The sequence below is a fragment of the Oncorhynchus mykiss genome, chromosome 10 (assembly GCF_057628025.1).
Source record: "Oncorhynchus mykiss isolate SJ-2025 chromosome 10, ASM5762802v1, whole genome shotgun sequence".
NCBI lineage: Eukaryota > Metazoa > Chordata > Actinopteri > Salmoniformes > Salmonidae > Oncorhynchus > Oncorhynchus mykiss.
Genome location: NC_143031.1, coordinates 70,832,620 through 70,849,749, shown reverse-complemented (window position 1 = coordinate 70,849,749; position 17,130 = coordinate 70,832,620). Strand labels below are relative to the sequence as shown.

The following is a 17,130-nucleotide window of genomic DNA, read 5'->3' as shown; positions in this document are numbered from 1 at the left end:
AAATCTATGCCAGACAATGAAAGGCCCACCACTCCACTCCATCCAACAATGACAAGTTGACCAATCCCACAGACTGTTGTCACACTGGATATAGACAGATGCAATTAAGTTCCCAATAAATTCCTGAATTTAAAATACTTTGTACTGGACATTGGATAACTAAAGCTGAGAGGTTGACAAAGGTCAAGGGAAATACTGGAAGCAATTTTGGAATCCATATCCTATCATAGCGGAGTCGATATTAAAACTGTAACAATCTAACTTAGATAGTAAAGGCGTGTTCACTACCATTACTAAACAGAACTCAACCGTAAAGATTCCATCTGATAAGTGATAGTGTGCATTGCAGTGTACTGAGGTGCTCTCTCCCAGCCTAGAGGTGCTTGGAATAAATGCTCTATAATGTAACTTACTTAGTAAAATAAAGTGTTACGATCATACGGTATAACCAACCATTTCAACAAGCACTCTATCTTTACAAGAAAAATAAAACAATGTTTTAATTAAACAATTTTAAAACAAAAATATAAATGAAACATGTAACAATTTCAAGGATTTTACTGAGTTACAGTTCATATATGGAAATCAGTCAATTTAAATAAATAAATTAGGCCCTAATCTGATGGATTTGACATTCCTGGGAATACAGATATGCATATGCTGGTCACAGATAACTTTAAAAAAGAAGTAGGGGTGTGGATCAGAAAACCAGTCAGTATCTGGTGTGACCACCATTTGCCTCATGCAGCGTAACACATCTTCTTCACATAGAGTTGATCAGACTGTTGATATTGGCCTATATCCAATGTGAAGAAGAAGAGTCTGTTCTTACAGCGGCTCCTCCGATACACTGACCTGGGGTCAGCAGATAGGACCCCTCCTTAATGGCGACCTCAGCCTCCTATGGATCGTGCAGGAACCGGAACCTGGGTCGGTCACGAGATTCTAGAGAAACGGGGACATTCATAGAGGAAGAAGCCAGTGAAAATAGATCTACTTTAACAATTATGGCAAAATGGATGACGGAGAAACATTACTTTTTTTTTAAATACCGTTGACTTTAATTTGGTAGAATAGTTTAGGCATGAGATGCAATGGTATCTATACAAACCTGCTGCAAAAACAATTGGCGCCACAATGGAGCTCTCTGGTGGATGAATGCACAACTCAGTCCTTTTAAAAAGCAATAAAGCTCTCAAGTCAACCTCAGCTCGGGGAGAATTCTATAGGCTTACCTGCACTGATGTGGTAAAAGGAACTCCCCCAGCTCTCTCTCTCTGCATGGGGGGTGAAGTGCACCTCCAGACTGGTCACAGGAGGCTCCCTGATCCAGCTAGGAACTCGGGGAAAAAACGAGCTCCAAATTGGAATTCCAAGTTGGGAACTCTGGCCTCTTTCTAGTGCTCCGACATGAAGATCCCTGACGTCATGATTCAACCTTCCTCTTTCCAAGTTCCCAGTTATCTTGAAAGCACCATAAATCCAGAGAATGCCAGACTTTGGTGAAAGTTTCATGACAAATTCTTCCCACAAGAAGGACCCCAGTGCCACCTTCCTGTTCAAGTGAGCACAGCACAACGGTGAGTCCAAAAATATATTGTATACTGCTGCATAAATTATGTAATATGCCAGGGAGATAAGTATACTCTAGCTAAGAAAGTAATACTAAGTGTATGTTGCGTAGTAAGCTGTTAGTAGCCCATGTGCCTCACCCTAGTCATTTGGTCCCTTTCCCCCTCAAAACAATGCCTACTGTTCTGACTTGGTGGTGCACATTTAGCATATACCCTGTTTTAGAAAAATGTAATAATTGAATATTGTAAGGACATTCATTGTCTGCTTATATGCCCCCTTCTGACTTGGTGTACAGGGAAAATACTATAAGAACGGCCCATGTTCTGAATTCTGTTGCTGTACATTTCAAAAGTGCTGAACAAATAGATTTTTGACAACGTCTGTTTTAGCTTGCTCATTAATGTCTTAATCGAAATTACAGATTGCCTCTTATCCGCTCATTGTTCCCTTATGCCACAGTTTGTACATCTCAATTGTCAGTAGAAACCACATTTGTTCAGCAAGGCAGCCATATCAGCAGTTTTTTTTTAAAGCAGTAAATGAGGCTGAATGAACTGTTTCGATACCAGACAAGGCTCCGTTGATAGGCAGGTGTAGTAGCAGTGGTAAGGATTAATTCACTCCATGGTGCTGAAAAGAAAGCTTTGCTGTTGGGACAGTTTGTGGGCACCGTTTGTCACCGTTATAGTGGAGTTAAGTATTGTTTAGTGTTGTGTTGTGTAGTGGCTTTGCTGGAATGCATCTACAAAAAGGTTGAGTTTGCCCCACCAAGATTTACATGCTAAAATTATTTGACAACTTGGAACAGTGCATCATGCCATTTAGGCTGGCACATTTTCAGTTTGCGTAATCTCCAACAGCCTACTGTCACTCACAGATTCAGACTTGAGGCAAATAAGGCTATTTTCTTGCCTGCTGAAATCCCCCCGCCCCCCCCCCCCCAGCCCATCTGTAAATAGCCCACCCAACTACCTCATCCCAATATTATTATTATTTTTGCTCCTTTGCACACCAGTATCTCTACTTGCACATTCATCTTCTGCACATCTATCACTTCAGTGTTTAATTGCTAAATTGTAATTATTTCGTCACTATGGCCTAATTATTGCCTTACCTTCCTAATCTTAATACATTTGCACACACTGCATATTGATTTTTGTATTGTGTTATTGACTGCACGTTTGTTTATCCCATGTGTAACTCTGTGTTGTTGTTTGTGTCGCACTGCGTTGCTTTATCTTGGCCAGGTCGCAGTTGTAAATGAGAACTAGTTCTCGACTGGCTTACCTGGTTAAATAAAGGTGAAATAAAAATAAAATAAAAAAGTAACATTTTGCGACTGCAAGGCCTGGCATACTTCAGAATCATTTTGGTAGCTCATGTGGACAAATAGCCAAACCGAAAACTGCAGACATTACTAGTGCCTCCCCCGCTATCAAACCGGCATAAAACATTAAATTATTCAGAAATCTCAACTAGCAAGCAAGTCGCAGCAATGAAGAATTGAGTGCGTGCGCGTTCAAGCAAGTCGCAGTAATGAAGAATTGAGTGCGTGCGCGTCCACGCGAAGAGGGGTGGAGAATTCTGGCAAGGGGCACTTTTCGGCACAACACCGGAATGTTTTTATAGTTTCTTATTTAATACCCCGTCCAGCTGGTGGCGGTAATGCACCGTTAACTTTGGATGCCAACCGCGGTTAAACCTTAAATCCCATCGAAGAAGAAGTAGACCGCTCCAGCCCAAGTTACACCACCCCATTCCCGAAAATGGATCGCTCCTACAGACAGTGAGTCACGTGGCCTGCTATATAAAGCAGGCAGACAGGCAGGCAAGCTATACTGCTCGATTGAACGTAACAATGGGTAAAACGAGTGACCTAAGGGACTTTGAGCGTGGTATGATCGTAGGTGCCAGGCGCGCCGGATCAAGTGTCTCAGAAACGGCCGCCCTCCTGGGCTTTTCACGCACGACAGTTTCTAGAGTTTACCGAGAATGGTGTGACAAACAAAAAACATCCAGTCAGCGGCAGTCGTGTGGGCGAAAACAACTAGTTGATGAGAGAGGTAGAATGAGAATGGAAAGAATCGTGAAATCTAACAGGCGGGCCACAAACAGACAAATAACAGCGCAGTACAACAGTGGTGCGCAGAACGGCATCTCGGAACGCACAACTCGTCGATCCTTGTCACGGATGGGCTACAGCAGCAGACGACCACGTCGTGCAAATGAGGAGTGGAAAAACATCGCCTGTGTAGATACGGTAAGGAGGCAATAGAATGTAGACGGTTCTATTGTCATTGACCAGATTGGCGCACATTCAACAAATCTGGTCTAAGTGGAAAGTCGTCAAATCCGTCATGATTTATTTATTGTAACTGGCCCACAGTGGTTAAGCCCAATTTTCATATAGTTGGTTGTTTTCGCTGCATAACATTTAGAAGTTGCCCCTTTTCAGGTTTAGAAGTGACTGCCAAATTCTAACTCCCTTTCCTATAAACTGAGTAGCGTAGTTAGTATACAGAAATCGTGGTAGTCAGTCGTTTTTTAACTGTAATGCATGTGTTGGTTGACATCCATTCAACCATTATACTCCAAGTTTTACCTCGACACACAGTATAGTGTGAAATACACATAAATAATATCCTAAATATAGGCTATTTTGCTGGGGGACGAGGAGATTCGGGATCTTCCTTCACTTTCCTTTCACTCACGTGTTTCCATGGCAATGACATTGTTTGTTTTGGTTGGATTGATTGACCTCTTTACCACGTCAGCTGGCTGTAATCTCCAGGAGACACGTTTGATGTCAGCAGTGCTGTAAAAAGTACTCACTACATATTCGTCGCCAAACCTACTGGCTCCAGGTCATCTACAAGTCTCTGCTAGGTAAAGCTCCGCCTTATCTGCGTGACCGCTCACTGGTCACTATAGAAACACCCACCTGTAACACGCGCTCCAGCAGGTATATTTCACTGCTCTTCCCCAAAGCCAACACCTACTTTGGCCGCCTTTACCTTCCAGTTCTCTGCTGCAAATTACTGGAACGAATTGCAAAAATCACTGAAGTTGGACTTATCTCCCTCACTAACTTCAAGCATCGGCTGTCAGAGCAGCTTACTGATCGCTGCAACTGTAGACAGCCCATCTGTAAATAGCCCACCCAACTACCTACCTCATCCCCGTGTGTGTGTGTGTATATGTATATATATATATATATATTGCTAAAAAAATAAAGGGAACACTAAAATAACACATCCTAGATCTGAATGAATGAAATATTCTTATTAAATACTTTTTTCTTTACATAGTTGAATGTGCTGACAACAAAATCACACAAAAATTATCAATGGTAATCAAATTTATCAACCCATGGAGGTCTGGATTTGGAGTCACACTCAAAATTAAAGTGGAAAACCACACTACAGGCTGATCCAACTTTGATGTAATGTTCTTAAAACAAGTCAAAATGAGGCTCAGTAGTGTGTGTGGCCTCCACGTGCCTGTATGACCTCCCTACAACGCCTGGGCATGCTCCTGATGAGGTGGCGGATGGTCTCCTGAGGGATCTCCTCACAGACCTGGACTAAAGCATCCGCCAACTCCTGGACAGTTGGTGGATGGAGCGAGACATGATGTCCCAGATGTGCTCAATTGGATTCAGGTCTGGGGAACGGGTGGGCCAGTCCATTGCATCAATGCCTTCCTCTTGCAGGAACTGCAGACACACTCCAGCCACATGAGGTCTAGCATTGTCTTGCATTAGGAGGAACCCAGGGCCAACCGCACCAGCATATGGTCTCACAAGGGGTCTGAGGATCTCATCTCGGTACCTAATTGCAGTCAGGCTACCTCTGGCGAGCACATGGAGGGCTGTGCGGCCCCCAAAGAAATGCCACCCCACACCATGACTGACCCACCGCCAAACCGGTCATGCTGGAGGATGTTGCAGGCAGCAGAAAGCTCTCCACGGTGTCTCCAGACTCTGTCACGTCTGTCACATGCTCAGTGTGAACCTGCTTTCACCTGTGAAGAGCACAGGGCGCCAGTGGCATATTTGCCAATCTTGGTGTTCTCTGGCAAATGCCAAACGTCCTGCACGGTGTTGGCTGTAAGCACAACCCCCACCTGTGAACGTCGGGCCCTCATACCACCCTCATGGAGTCTGTTTCTGACCATTTGAGCAGACACATGCACATTTGTGGCCTGCTGGAGGTCATTTTGCAGGGCTCTGGCAGTGCTCCTCCTTGCACAAAGGCGGAGGTAGCGGTCCTGCTGCTGGGTTGTTGCCCTCCTATGGCCTCCTCCACGTCTCCTGATGTACTGGCCTGTCTCCTGGTAGCGCCTCCATGCTCTGGACACTATGCTGACAGACACAGCAAACCTTCTTGCCACAGCTTGCATTGATGTGCCATCCTGGATGAGCTGAACTACCTGAGCCACTTGTGTGGGTTGTAGACTCCGTCTCATGCTACCACTAGAGTGAAAGCACCGCCAGCATTCAAAAGTGACCAAAACATCAGCCAGGAAGCATAGGAACTGAGAAGTGGTCTGTGGTCTCCACCTGCAGAACCACTCCTTTATTGGGGGTGTCTTGCTAATTGCCTATCATTTCCACCTGTTGTCTATTCCATTTGCACAACAGCATGTGAAATGTATTGTCAATCAGTGTTGCTTCCTAAGTGGACAGTTTGATTTCACAGAAGTGTGATTGACTTGGAGTTACATTGTGTTGTTTAAGTGTTCCCTTTATTTTTTTGAGCTATATATATGTATATCTGCTCTTTTGCACACCCGTATTTCCTCTTGCACATCCTCATCTGCACGTCTATCACTCCAGTGTTAATTTGCTAAATTGCAATTATTTTGCCACTATGGCCTATTTATTGCCTTACCACCATATTTGCTCTCACTGTATACAGATTTTCCATTGTGTTATTGACTGTACGTTTGTTTGTGTAACTCTGTTGTTTTTGTCGCACTGCTTTGCTTTATCTTGGCCAGGTCGCAGTTTTAAATGAGAACTTGATCTCAACTTTCCTACCTGGTTAAATAAAGGTGAAATAAAAAAAACTCCCATATCTATTGGGTGAAATACCACAGTGTGCCATCAAAGTTACACGATTTATGACCTGTTGCCACAAGAAAAGGCAACCAGTGATGAACAAACACCATTGTAAATACAACCCATATTCATGTTTATTTTCCCTTTGACTATTAACTATTTGCACATCGCTACAACACTGTATATAGCCATAATATGATGTTTGAAATGTCTCTATTCCTTTGGAACTTTTGAGAGTAATGTTTACTGTTCATTTTATATTGTTTATCACTTTTGTTTATTATATATTTCACTTGCTTTGGCAATGTTAACATGTTTCCCATGCCAATAAAACCCTTAAATGGATTGCTAACAAAAAGCATTGCATTTGTCATTAGTGACTGAACAGCGGGCAAGTGAAGGTAGAACTGTATTGTGCGGTTCTTCCTCGTGGCAGCTGGTTTAAAGAAACAACCGCGGTGCCTCGACATAAAACATCAGGCAACCGAATACCTTTATTGATGGCTCCACTCCACAGCCTTATCAATGTTTCACTTTGTCTGTGTGCAAATCATGATCGTTTGACGTTCAACGTTAACTTTCTTCAACCTTTTTATCAAGCTTTTGATTGAGCAATGACTGACCCTGAGTATTAGTGATGTAACATTTTGTAGCTACGATCTGAGAGTTGCAACTGTTCATACAAAAGTCAGGAAAACCATCAGTGGAATAATAACCACACATCATTGAAGTCCATATTTTGTGTATTGACTTTTTTTTTTCATCATGAAGTTTAGATTCAAGCTTTTATGGATTCAAATAAAAAATAAAGAATTGATGCAGCAAGTTATAGTTGCCAAAATGTGACCCTTCTAAACATGTTTTCCACTTTTGCATAATGGGTGGCAGGTAGCCTAGCTGTTAGAGCATTGGGCTAGTAACCCAAAGGCCGCTAGTTTGAATCCTCGAGCTGACAAAGGGGAAAAATCTGTGGATGTGCCCTTGAGCAAGGCACTTAACCCCAATTGCTCCACGGTCGACATTGATGATGGCAGACCTTGGCCGTGACCCGACTCTCCAAGGATGTCTCGGGGCGAGTGGGATATGCAAAAATAATAATAATTCCAATTCATACATGTGTATTAATACACACTGATATGTGGAAAATAGGACCAATATAAGCCCTCACCAAATTATTATATATGCATAAAATTACATTTGAATGTGTGTATTCTCAATTTTGAGTGTTTGTAGTGCAGCTGTAAACAATGTACGCAAACATTGAAACATATTCTGTCTTTGAATTACATGTTTTGTTTATCCTTATAGGTACGGGAACTTGTCCTTGACAACTGTAGCTCAAATGAAGGAAAAATTGAAGGCCTTACAGCAGAATTTGTCAGTCTGGAATTCCTCAGTTTGATAAACGTTGGTTTAATCTCTGCCTCCAACCTTCCCAAACTTGAGAAACTCAAGAAGGTAAAGTTTTGCTTTAGAATTTATTTGTTTTTTTACACACGCTTACACTTACAGTACCTTTTTTTACACATTTTGTGTTGTTGGGGAGAAGGGGTAAAAAAAGCAATTGACTACGTTCCTAAGTGCATTATACAAGTGCCATATCTTTTGAGGGCCCTGGTCTAAAGTAGTGCTCTATGTAAGGGATAGGGTTCCACTTGGGACGTAGTCATTCTTTTCTGAAAGGCTGTTACTTGCTTTGGTGTTTTTGGACAGAAGTGACTGATATCTTCACATTATGTTGCAGTTGGAACTCAGTGACAACAGAATCTCTGGTGGCCTTGACGTGCTAGCAGAGAAACTCCCCAACCTCACACATCTAAATCTAAGCGGAAACAAACTGAAAGACATCAGCACGTTGGAACCTTTGGTAGGTACACAACTCCCGGTAGAGCACAATACAGTGCGACACAATCTCATTGGCTCAGGCTGTCTCAAATGACACTTTTCCCTTTTTAGAGTTTTGACCATAGACCTAGTTGGCAGTGTGATGTTTGTTTCCCTATGATAGTAAAGTTAATGTTGACAGACACGGCAGCTCTGCTTCTAGCTCCTAAGAAACTTTGCAGTATTTTGTTATCAGCCCAGAAAGTTTTTGTGTTAATACATACAGCCTGAAATAACTTTTGGATAACAGCGCAGCGGTCACTCACCAGCATTACGACCACGAATACGACTTTCCCAAATTTGATCCTTTGTTCGTACCCACCAGGGCAATTTAAGTTATCCCAGAGGCTGCTCCAAGACACTACCGGCGGAGAAGAGGTATTCGGAGTGGACTTCTAGTCCGACTCATGAGGCGTGCACACCATTCACTGCTTCTGAGTATATTACTCGCTAATGTTCAGTCTCTGGACAATAAAGTAGATGAGCTCAGGGTGAGGATCTCCTTCCAGAGAGACATCAGGGACTGTAACATACTCTTTCACGGAATCATGGCTCTCTTGGGATATACTGTCCCTGTCCATACTGCCAGCTGGGTTCTCAGTTCATCGTGCAGACAGGAATAAAGAACTCTCCGGGAAGAAGAGTCGATGGTGTATGTTTCATGATTAACTACTCATGGTGTGTTTGGGATAACATAGATACTCAAGTCCTTTTGTTCACCCGACCTAGAATACCTCAATCAAATGCAGACTGTATTATCTCCCAAGAGAATTCTCTTAGATTATAGTCACAGCTGCGTATATTCACCCTCACGCCGATACCACAAACTGGAAACCACATCCTGAGGCCGCATTTATTGTAACTGGGGATTTTAACAAAGCAAATTTGAGCAAATCGGTACCAAAGTTCTATCAACACATTGACTGTAGTACTCGCTTAGGAAAAACACTAAACCACTGCTACTCGCCCTTTCGCAATGCCTACAAGGCCCTCCCTTCGGCAAATCAGATCACGACTCCATTCCTTCCTAGGAGGCAGAAACTCAAACAGGAAGAACCTGTTTTAAGGTCTATTCAACGCTGGTCAGACCAATCAGAATCCATGCTTCAAGATTGTTTTGATCACGCAGACTGGGAAATGTTCCGGGTAGCCTCTGAGAATAACATTTGACGTATACACAGACACGGTGGCTGAGTTCATCATTAAGTGTATTGGGGATGTTGTTCCCGCGGTGACGATTAAAACCTACCCTAACCAGAAACCGCGGATAGATGGCAGCATTCACGCAAAACTGAAAGCGCAAACCACTGAATTTAACCATGGCAAGATGATTGGGAATATGGTTGAATAAAAACAGTGTAGTTATTCCCTCCGTAAGGCAATCAAACAGGCAAAACATCAGTACAGAGACAGTGGAGTCGCAGTTCAACGGCTCAGACACGAGACGTATGTGGCAGGGTCTACAGACAATCACGGATTACAAAAGGAAAACCACCCACTTCGGACACTGACGTCTTGCTCCCCGACAAGCTAAACACCACCATCGCCCGCTTTGAGGATAACGCGGTGCCACCGACGCGGCTCGATCCCAAGGATTGTGGGCTCTCCTTCTCCGTTGGCTGAGGTGAGTAAGACATTTTAAGCATGTTAATCCTCGCAAGGCTGTCGGCCCAGACGGCATCCCTAGCTGCGTCCTCGGAGCATGCGCATAGCAGCTGGCTGGAGTGTTTACGGACCCATTCAATCTCTCCCTATCCCAGTCTGCTGTCCCCACTTGCTTCAAGATGTCCACCATTGGTCCTGTACCCAAGAAAGTGAAGGTAACTGAACTAAATAACTATCGACCCGTAGCACTCACTTCTGTCATCATGAAGTGCTTTGAGTGGCTGGTTAAGGATCATATCACCTCTACCTTACACCCTAGACCAGGCTTGTGCAAAGGCCGGCCCGGGGACCGTATGCGGCCCGCAACCTGATTCAATACGTCCCGTGGAATCATGTTCGGATCACAAAGAATTTGCAATAGTAAAGTTTTGAAAAATGTGTTTGTTATTCAAATTAAAAGCCCAATGAATACAATCCTTTGTGTAATGATTTAACTCCCACTGCTTGTGGGACATTTATTTTGAAGGCATGTATAAATAACAACTGCACGAGGACAGACAGTGACTGACAGGCTGACAGCTAGAAATTGTGCAAAAAATGAGTTTTTCAAGGAAAAGGAAAGTAGACAATGAATGTAGGGTGTTTAAGGCTGGGTTTCTGTACAGCACTTTGAGATATCAGCTGATGTACGAAGGGCTATATAAATAAATGTGATTTGATTTGTTCCAGCAAGAGTGGACATCGAAATATTTCTTATTGAGGTATCAGGAAAAGCTGTGTGCAAAGAGTGGATCGCTGTCCTGAAAGACTACAACTTGTCCCGACACTTCCAGATGAAGCATGCAGAGAAATATAGGAATATGTTTTCTGAGCAGCGGGCAAGTGCATCGAAAGAGTTGCTTTGTCAGTTGCAGAAGCAGCAAGGACTTTTCACAAAACTGCATTCAGCAAATGACAGAATTGCAAGAGCTAGCTATGTACTGTCCCACAAAATTGCTAAACATAGCAAGCCATTCGCTAAGGGTAAATTCATTAAAGAATGTTTAATTGACTCTGCAGCAATACTTTGCCCCGACAAAGAGCTGTTTGAAAATGTTTCTCTGTCAAGACGAACAGTGACACAGCGTGTTGAGGACATCACAGAGAATATGGAACAACAGTTGAAAGACAAGGTAAAGGATTTCACCTATTTCTCCTTGGCCCTGGATGAGAGCAGTGATGCACATGACACGGCGCAGTTGTTGATATTCTTACGAGGCATAACCCCAGACTACAGAGGAGCTTGCTTCAGTGCAGTCAATGAAGTGCACAACCACAGGGAAATATTTATTGGGGGAGGTTAATAAGTGTGTGGCAAAGCTGGGACTGCGTTTTGAAAAGTTCTCCAGTGTGACCACTGATGGTGCCCAAACTTGACAGGAGAAAACTTTGGCCTTTTGAAAAGGATACAAGATCAAGTAACTGAGCTGAACCCAGATCTGAAAATGATTTTCCTGTATTGCATTATTCATCAGGAGGTGCTCTGTAAATGTGTACTGAAAATGAGCTATGTTGTGGATAAAGTAACTAAAGTAAGAGCAAAAATCATAAGCACAAAATCTTTAAACCACAGGTGGTTTTTGTCTCACTGTTGGAAGGGTCATGCAGATCTCCCCTACCACACAAATGTGAGATGGCTGAGTTTGGCCAAGGTGCTTAAAAGGGTGTAGGACCTGAAGTCAGAGATGGCTGAGTTTTTGCAAGTGAAAGGAAAATATGTGGATTTCCCTCAACTGCAAGATAAAGAATGGTTGGCTGATTTATTTTTTTGCCTTCACCGTGGACATCATGGCCCTCCTGAATGAACTGAATTCCAAACTACAAAGGAAGGGCCTTTTTACACATCAGATGTACAGCCTGATCAAAACCTTCAAGGGAAAATTCCTCCTCCTGACATGCCAAGTAGAAGCCAACAATCTCACCCACCTTCCGACACTACTAGTCTGTTCCCTATCAGATGACCAGTGGGAGAAGTATACATCGCTGCTGCATGCTTTGAACGGTGAGTTTTCTCATCGTTTTGAGGATTTCAAAGTGTTGGAAAATAACATGCTGTTGGTTTCCTCTCCTTTCACCTTCAATGTGGATAACGCTCCCACTGACCTGCAACTTGAACTTATTGAACTTTAGTCTGATGCAGTGATTGTTTAGAATAGTTCTGTAATGTCACTGACAAAGTTCTATGTATGTCTCGAACAAAACTTTCCAAAGATGAGGAGTCATGCTCAGATGTTTGCACTCTTTAGGTCAACCTATGTATGTGTCTAGAAGAAAAAGAAACGCACACCTATGTAGGCGAGGTGCTGGCTAGCGGAGTAAACTTGAAAATAAAGGAGAGCCGCACACTCTAGGAGCTCAGATGCAAAAATGTAATATCCAACGTTTCGACAGCCAAGCTGTCTTCATCAGGGTATAATCACAAACACTGCGGGATGACTCGTTTTTATATAGTGTCAAAAGACGGCCAGGATTACAGACACCTGTGTAAGAGTGGCCTAATATCATTGGTTAATTCTCAAATATTAAAACAGCATACAAAGAACAGCATACAAACAACAAATGGATAGCATACGATCATAGATTAATTTGACTACACAAGCTTACAAATGGTTACAATGGCAAAGTCACAATAATCACAAGAATGGCTTCAGATCAAAGTCTACGTTGAGACCGAAGGGAGGAAGGGTCTTTAAATTAAAGATCCAGGCAGCCTCTCGTTTTAACAATAAATTATCAAGGTCACGCCCTCTCCTAGGGAGGGTGACATGTTCGATGCCAATATAAAGCAGAACCTATGTATGTGAACAGACATTTTCAGTGATGAAATATAACAAGTCAAGGCACAGATTATCTCTTACTGACTCCCACCTTTCAGCAATTCTGCACATAGTGACGTCAGAAACTATACCTGACTTCACTGCTCTAGTCAATGCCCATCAGACTTCACTCCTCACACTGAGTAGTTTAAATGTAATGTTGAGCGCTTTAACTTTCTTGTGTTTTTGTGCATACCCGTTAACAAGAGTTCTGTCCGTGGTGCTGAATGCACAGTGTACTTTCCCCTCCATATAGTTAATTGCATGTTTTAATAATGAAAATACCTACCAAAAGGAGAACATGATGTGGTTTATTTATGTGCATGTTAAAGTAAAGTAAGTAGCATATCTGGATGTGATTTACAGTAATATATCTGTATAACACATATATATAACACATACACATGTATAATCCTGTAATATGATTCTGGCACACGATGGCAAAAATATATTCTGTCGCCCTCCATGGGAAATAATTGCCCAGGCCTGTCCTAGACCCACTTCAATTTGCTTATCACCCCAATAGATCCACAGACAATACAACCGCCATCGCACTGCACACTGCCCTATCCCATCTGGACAAGAGGAATACCTATGTCTGAATGCTGTTCATTGACTATAGCTCAGCCTTCAACATCATAGTACCCTCCAAGCTCATCATTAAGCTCGGGGCACTGGGTCTGAACCCTGCCTTGTGCAACTGGGTCCTGGACTTCCTGACGGGACACCCCCAAGTGGTGAAGGTAGGAAATAACATCTCCACTTTGCTGATCCTCAACACTGGGGCCCCACAAGGGTATGTGCTCAGTCCCCTCCTGTACTCCCTGTTCACCCATGACTGCGTGGCCATGCATGCCTCCAACTCAATCATCAAGTTTGCAGACAACACAACAGTAGTAGGCCTGATTGCCCCCGGTGATGCATTGGGCATTGTTGGTCATCTCCCTGGCCTCCACGACACCTACAGCACCCGATGTCACAGGAAGGCCAAAAATATAAATCATTAACCACCCAAGCCACAGCCTGTTCACCCCTCTATCATCCAGAAGGCGAGGTCAATACAGGTGCGTGAAAGCTGGGACTGAGAGACTGAAAAACAGCTTCTGTCTCAAGGCCATCAGACTGTTAAACAGCCGTCACTAGCCGGCTACCACCCGGTTACTCAACCCTGCACCTTTAGAGGCTGCTGCCCCATATACAGAGACATGAAATCACTGGCCACTTTAATAATGTTTACATACTGTGTTACTCATCTTATATGTGTATATTGTATTCCATTTTACTGTATTTTAGTCGATGCCACTCCGACATTGCTCGTCCTAATACTTATAGATTTCTTAATTACAATATTTTAATTTTAGATTTTTGTATTGTTGTGAATTGTTAGATACTACTGTACTGTTGGAGCTAGGAACACAAGTATTTCACTACACCCGCAATAACATCTGTTAAATATGTGATAATTTGATGTGGCACTCAGATTTTATAGCAAATGAGAGATTTTATTCAGGCAGTGTTGTTCACCCCCTAACCTATTTGGTCCCACAGAAAAAGCTGGACAGCCTGAAGTCTCTAGACTTGTTCAACTGTGAGGTGACCAACCTGAACGACTACAGGGAGAGTGTGTTCAAGCTGCTCCCTCAACTCACCTACCTGGACGGGTACGACGCGGAGGACCGGGAGGCGACCGACTCGGACGGAGAGGTGGCCGGTGACGACGATGAGGGTGGGCAGCCATTTAGTTTTCTTGTTGCGGGAATACGAGGAAGTGCAGATGTGAGTGGAATGGGGGTGTTCTGTAGCTCAGTCGGTAGGTCATGGCACTTGCAAAGTTAGGATAGTGGGTTTGATTCGCGGGACCACACACATAAAATGTATGCTTGCATGACTAAGTCGCTTCGGATAAAAGCATCTACTAAATGGCATATTATATATTACAATCCAGATTAGTACATCGTGGGTGTTGTCATTCAAAGGAATTCTATTGTGTATTTGGTAGGGTTTGTCAGCATGTATCTGTGTGACTGACAATGGATGTGATATATATTTTATTATATATATATTTTTAATTTTAGAAGGGAATGAGGATGGAAAGGAGGAACACTTTGACAAGGACTGTGATGAAGAGGGAGTAGTAGGAGAGGAGGAGGAGGAGGTAAAACCTTTTTTGGTTTGTTTGTGACTCAATAGTTTAATGTGGGGTATAGTTTGAGAGCTCTGTGGATGCTGACCTGCTCTGTCACTTCTCTCCAGGAGGAAGACCTCGGCATTGATGATGAAGTTGACGAAGATGAGGACAACGATGAAGATGGTATGTAATTTTCATACTTTTTGTCACAAGCTCATGTTAAAGCTCATGTTTCACGTTTGGATACTTTACTAAGTACAGCATCATAGTATAATAAGCCTTTCCCATTTCTCCCAGAAGTCAAGGCTGTCCAAGGAGAGAAGAGAAAGCGAGAGCCTGACGACGATTAAGAGCAAAAATCGAAAGCATAGCGTTACCAACTCCTTCCCTCTCCACTAGTAGTTACTTAGGATGAGCCTTGACTAGAATACAGTATATACTGTACATATGAAGTGGGTAAAACAGTATGTAAACATTATTAAAGTGACCAGTGTTGAAAGACTATGTACATAGTGCAGCAGTCTCTAAGGTGCAGGGTTGAGTATCGGGGGGTAGCCGCCTAGTAACAATGACTAAGTTCAGGGCAGGGTACTAGGCGGAGGCCAGCTAGTGGTGACTGAGTAACAGTCTGATGGTCTGGAGATGGAAGTTGTTTTTCAGTCTCTCGTTCCCAGCTTTGATGCACCTGTACTGTCTTCGCCTTCTAGATGGTAGCGGGTTGAACAGGCCGTGGCTCGGGTCCTTGATGATCTTCTTGGCCTGTGACACTGGGTGCTGTAAATGTCCTGGAGGGTAGACCGTGTGCCCCCTGGTGATGCGTTGGGCTAACCTCATCACCCTCTGGAGAGCCTTGCGGTTGCGAACTGTGCAATTGCCGTACCAGGCGGTGATGCTCTCAATGGTGCATCTGTAGAAGATTGTGAGGGTATTAGGGGTCAAACCAAATTTCTTCAGCCTTGTCATACGTTTTTTTCGTACTGAACGCAGCCCTGGAGATTTCTACTCCCAAACTAATGAAAATAAAATGGTGACACCATTAAAATATAATTTTCCCCATCCAAAAATGAGCCAAACAACATATTGGTCCATATTATCATGCTGGTGTTATTTGGCAATAAGCATCATCACTCCAATTTCTATCAATAAGGAAATGGGATGGGACCATTTCATGAGTGCTTTTCCCCCATAAATGAGGAGAGGTTGCTGCTGCTGGTCAGTCTGAGACTGGCAGGCTGCTCATGTTTAAGGGAAGGGCTACTTTAAAAAAATGACACGTTACGAGCTACAAAAAAATGTCTGGCTTTCAAACAGGCACGTTCTTCTCTTTTCTTCCCTGCAACTCTTCTCCAGGTCCTTAGTGTACAAGAGGAAGTAGTGTGCCCCCCCCCCAGATTTGGTTTTATATTTTTCTGAGTGGCTGTTTGATTTATGTAAATACCTGAATGTTTGTTTAGCAACGATCAACAACAACAGGGGTGTTTATACAAGTATTTCATTTTCAATAAATTTGCAAACATTTCTAAACTTGTTTTCACTTGGTCATTATGGGGTATTGTGTGTAGATGGGTGAAGGGGAAAATGATTTTATCCATTTTGAATTCAAGCTAACACAATGTGGAATAATTCAAGGTGAATGAACACCTTAAATAGTGTTAAATGTTTTGTATTGCAACAGTTGTGAAAGACAATGACATACAATTTTTGGTGAATTATTCATGTGTTACATAGTGTGTTAGGCATCTGATAAGTTGATGTAATAGATCATCTATTATTCAGGTTCCCCTAGTACCCGAGTCCTTGATTGATGAACCTGACAAGGAATCATCTAACAATTCAAAATATCAGACGTGAGTCACATTTGAAATATATTGGATGATCTATTTTTCTCTATGCCAGGCTATGAAGAAGACAAATGACATTGACTCCTGAGGTGTTGAACTGATGCTCATAGCAACCCTGGTTATTGTCTATGAACGTTGGAACATCTTGAATATCGATAAGGCCTCAATGGTCACATGTAC

General features: G+C 42.9%; 1 protein-coding gene and 1 pseudogene across 6 annotated transcripts; both read left to right on the top strand.

Moving 5' to 3' along the window:
* Window positions 1-3,121: 3,121 nt before the first annotated feature.
* Window positions 3,122-16,633, top strand: LOC149980180 (uncharacterized). 6 transcript variants are annotated; one of them, XR_016483920.1, is made up of 8 exons: window positions 3,122-3,835; window positions 7,946-8,095; window positions 8,382-8,504; window positions 8,847-10,145; window positions 14,530-14,707; window positions 15,057-15,136; window positions 15,235-15,292; window positions 15,410-16,633. XR_016483920.1 is itself a non-coding variant. In XM_090187758.1 (7 exons), exons 1-7 carry the CDS (start codon window positions 3,434-3,436, stop codon window positions 15,457-15,459), a joined length of 1,038 nt encoding a protein of 345 aa, XP_090043884.1. In that variant the 5' UTR covers window positions 3,122-3,433; the 3' UTR covers window positions 15,460-16,633. The 6 variants fall into 6 exon arrangements, 4 of the variants coding, with proteins under 4 accessions (XP_090043884.1, XP_090043881.1, XP_090043883.1 ...); XM_090187758.1 differs by lacking the exon at window positions 8,847-10,145 and having other exon boundaries at window positions 15,238-15,292; XM_090187755.1 differs by lacking the exon at window positions 8,847-10,145 and having other exon boundaries at window positions 15,238-15,292; window positions 15,407-16,633.
* On the top strand, window positions 11,536-12,418 carry LOC149980181 (general transcription factor II-I repeat domain-containing protein 2A-like; annotated as a pseudogene).
* Window positions 16,634-17,130: the final 497 nt, after the last annotated feature.